The 4,069-nt window shown below is 36.5% G+C and overlaps 1 protein-coding gene across 1 annotated transcript; it reads right to left on the bottom strand.

The window, feature by feature from the left end:
- Window positions 1-2,393: 2,393 nt before the first annotated feature.
- Window positions 2,394-3,394, bottom strand: LOC147017758 (uncharacterized). The gene is made up of 3 exons (XM_085847983.1): window positions 3,044-3,394; window positions 2,782-2,946; window positions 2,394-2,684 (listed from the first exon to the last, which is right to left on the bottom strand). Exons 1-3 carry the CDS (start codon window positions 3,134-3,136, stop codon window positions 2,394-2,396), a joined length of 549 nt encoding a protein of 182 aa, XP_085704109.1. The 5' UTR covers window positions 3,137-3,394.
- Between the last annotated feature and the right edge of the window lie 675 nt (window positions 3,395-4,069).

The following is a 4,069-nucleotide window of genomic DNA, read 5'->3' on the forward strand; positions in this document are numbered from 1 at the left end:
GGAGATATACAAAAGTTTTTATCAGGAAGTAAATTTACAACTACTGGAATACCAGGGGAATTACATCTTCCAGGTTATTCTTTCTGTGGTCCAGGCACAAACTTAGATAAAAGATTAGATGAGGCAGACAATCCTAAATCCTGGAGTAAACCAATCAATAGAGTTGATGAAGTGTGCATGAGACACGATATTGATTATGGGAATACCACAACGTTGGAAGAAAAGCATGAAGCCGATAGAGAAATGTTGTATAATTTGTCTCTGATACAAAATCCAACCTTGAGAGAAAAAGTTGATAGGTTCATCGTGAAGAAGATGATTAGTGCTAAATTGAAACTTGGACTTGGAAATTCAAAAAACTTATAGGCTCTAATGATGCCATTAAGACTGAAGAGCAATTAGCTGATGAATTACATAAACCAATATTCACAAAGTTTCAGAGAAGGAAAGTTTATTCCAAGGAAGTTGATTATATCTGGTCTGCTGATTTGATTGAACTCAATAATGATAAGGGGTACAAGTATGCTTTAACCGTTATTGATTTGAGGAGTAGATATGCGTGGGTTGTCCCTTTAAAAAACAAAACAGGTAATACTCTTATGTTAGCTTTTCAACAGATATTTAATAAAAGTAAGAGAAAACCTAAGAAATTGTGGACTGATGAGGGTAGAGAGTTTTATAACAAGACATTTATGAATTTTCTAAAAAATAACAGTATTACATTATACAGTACCTTTAATGAAGGGAAGGCAGTTGTTGTTGAACGTTTTAATCGTACCTTAAAAGAGAGACTATATAAAAAATTCACACAACTCGGTTCACAACAATGGTCATCTTTTATTCAGGATATTGTGGATAAGTATAATGACACGATTCACACGTCAACGAATATGAAGCCATCAGAAACATTTACAAAATTAAAATATGAAAAAGAGATTAATGTCAGAAAACCTAAGTTCAAAGTTGGTGATATCGTAAGAATATATAGGTGGAAATCTCATTTTGAAAAGGGTTTTACTGAACGATGGACGAAAGAACTTTTTAAAATTGTTGATGTAATAGATACAGTTCCTTGGACTTATAAAATATATGATTTGGAAGCGGAAGAGATTTTAGGTTCATTTTATTCACAGGAATTACAAAAGACAAAACTAAGCAGATAATACACCTTTGTGGACACTAGAGGGACAAGTATATAATGTGTGTCAAGGGGGACGTTCTTAGATCTGTGAACCCCAAACACAGAATCCTCAACTGAATAGTCAAGGTTTAACTTTTGTTTGTGTGTGTGTGTGTAATGGGAGCAATAGGTTGGCGCTTCACTCCCTCCTACTATACACCGTTGTGGACACTCGAGGGCCAAGTCCGAGGTGTATAACAGTATATAATGTGTGTCAAGGGGGACGTTCTTAGATCTGTGAACCCCAAACACAGAATCCTCAACTGAATAGTCAAGGCTTAACTTTTGTTTGTTGATGTGTATGTGTGTGTGTCCCAACCCTCACATTCAAAATCTCAACCCCAACCCTCACATTCAAAATCTCAACCCCAACTCAATCCTCGCCCAACACAATGTCTTTTTCAAAATGAGATTTCCACCTATATATATATATATATTTTTACGTTTTTTTTTCTTCTTCCAATTCTGTCTTTTAAGGCTTTCAGGTTTGATGACGTAGAAAGGGGGAGTAAGCCTGCACTTTCTTCCCAGAACTTTCTTGATCTTGCTCCCATCAAGCACCATCCGACAAAGAACTACATCGATAGGTTTAGATCCCAAAGAGTGATAGCAACTCCAAAAGTCTCCAAAATATAAATAAATAAAATAATAATAAATAAATAAATAAATAAATAAAAGCCCCCAAAAAAGTTTCAAGTGTCCAACATAAACCCAACTTTCCAAGTCTTCAAGGTATAACCACATTCCCGTTGAGTTTCCAAGATATGTATCACATTGTGAGTTATCAATCCAGAACCCACATTTCAAGTATTCAAAGTAAAACCAACTTACAAAGTCTCTTAAGGATAACTCATTTACTGATTTTTTCAAAATTTGTGAGTCTCCAAGGTAGGCCCCATATTTAGAACCATCTTGGCAGAACCCTTTTCCTGAGTCTCCAAGGTAGTTATTTAAACCATCAAGGCAGAACTCATTTACTGATTTTTTCAAAATTTGTGAGTCTCCAAGGTAGGCCCCATATTTAGAACCATCTTGGCAGAACCCTTTTCCTGAGTCTCCAAGGTAGTTATTTAAACCATCAAGGCAGAACTCATTTACTGATTTTTCAAAATTTGTGAGTCTCCAAGGTAGGTCCCATATTTAGAACCATCTTGGCAAAACCCTTTTCCTGAGTCTCCAAGGTAGTTATTTAAACCATCAAGGCAGAACTCATTTACTGATTTTTCAAAATTTGTGAGTCTCCAAGGTAAAACTTGTATTCTGGCTCATCAAGGTATAACTTGTTCAGTGGGTATTGTCTTGATAACTCACAATGAGTACTATTGCTGTAAAACTCTTTTTCAGGATTTTGCTGGTCTCCAAGGTATAACTCTTTGGTTGGGTCATCAAGGACGAACTCGTTCTGTGGGTCTTGGTCGCTCATAAGGTCTTCAACCAAGCCAACAATTTCGCCCCAAGTTGTAGCAAAAGCAGTATTTTCATTTCGTATTTCAGACACAATTTCCTGTGAGAGAAAATAATAATGTATTAATTAAGTTATTTAATTATTAAATGAGTATGCTTCAATCAAAGTTTGAAAATAGGAAAATAAAAAATCTTACCTCAATAGATAAGAGGTTTGAATCCAGTTCATCAACTTGAAGGTTTAGTTTCATAGAAGACAGAGAGTTCCAAGAAACACCAAAGTCATCCCACTCAAGGTCTTCAACCAAGCCAACAATTTCCCCCCAAGTTGTAGCAAAAGCAGTATTTTCAGATACAATTTCCTGTGAGAGAAAATAATAATGTATTAATTAAGTTATTTAATTATTAAATGAGTATGCTTCAATCAAAGTTTGAAAATAGGAAAATAAAAAATCTTACCTCAATAGATAAGAGGTTTGAATCCAGTTCATCAACTTGAAGGTTTAGTTCCATAGAAGACAGAGAGTTTGAGACAAGCACACAGAACACCATTGCCAGCAAGAACAAATGTTTAAAATGGAGCCTGGGTTTGAAGCTTTTATAGAGAAAGACTGGTGGGTGTGGTTTCCTTTGGAAATTCCCTGGGCAAGCCTAGGCAAGCCTTCATTGGGAAATTTTTCAAAACCATAACATCCTGTAATTTTCTAGTGATTTCTTTGTGAGTCAGAGATGAACTGGAAATGATGTAAGAGTGGGCGGGGCTTAGCAAAAGTAGGCGGAGCTTAGGAAAAGTGGGCGTGGCTTAGAAAAATACCTTATGAAAAGTGGGTGGAGCTTAGCAAAAGTGGGCGGGGTTTAGGAAAAGTGGGCGTGGCTTAGAAAAAATACCTTATGAAAAGTGGGCGGAGCTTAGCAAAAGTGGGCGGAGCTTAGGAAAAGTGGGCGTGGCTTAGAAAAAATACCTTATGAAAAGTGGGTGGAGCTTAGCAAAAGTGGGCGGAGCTTAGGAAAAGTGGGCGTGGCTTAGAAAAATTACCTTATGAAAAGTGGGCGGAGCTTAGCAAAAGTGGGCGGAGCTTAGGAAAAGTGGGCGTGGCTTAGAAAAATTACCTTATGAAAAGTGGGCGGGGCTTAACAAAAGTGGGCGGGGCTTAAAGAAAAGTGGGCGGGGCTTAACAAAAAATAACCTGTGGCTCAGGAGGTGGTCAAACAAGAGCATTAAGAGAAGTTTATCATTTCGTAATGGCATAAAAGGGGTATCTTAAAAAATATAAAGATTCAAATGTTTTGTTTGTTAATATTTTAGATGGGGATTATTGTGCAAAGAAAATTAAACTATTGAAGGAATTTGAGAATGAACAAATCTTTATAGGTTCAATGAGTGAGCTGTTCAACCCCCAGGTGTTCAATTCAATGAGGTTCAACCTCCAAGTTAAAAGGGGAGACAAATAAATATACCTTGGGATAAAAAGGGGATTTATTTTT

This window comes from Eptatretus burgeri, chromosome 11, assembly GCF_056783735.1.
Source record: "Eptatretus burgeri isolate ZD-2024b chromosome 11, Ebu_testis_v1, whole genome shotgun sequence".
Classification (NCBI taxonomy): Eukaryota; Metazoa; Chordata; class Myxini; order Myxiniformes; family Myxinidae; genus Eptatretus; species Eptatretus burgeri.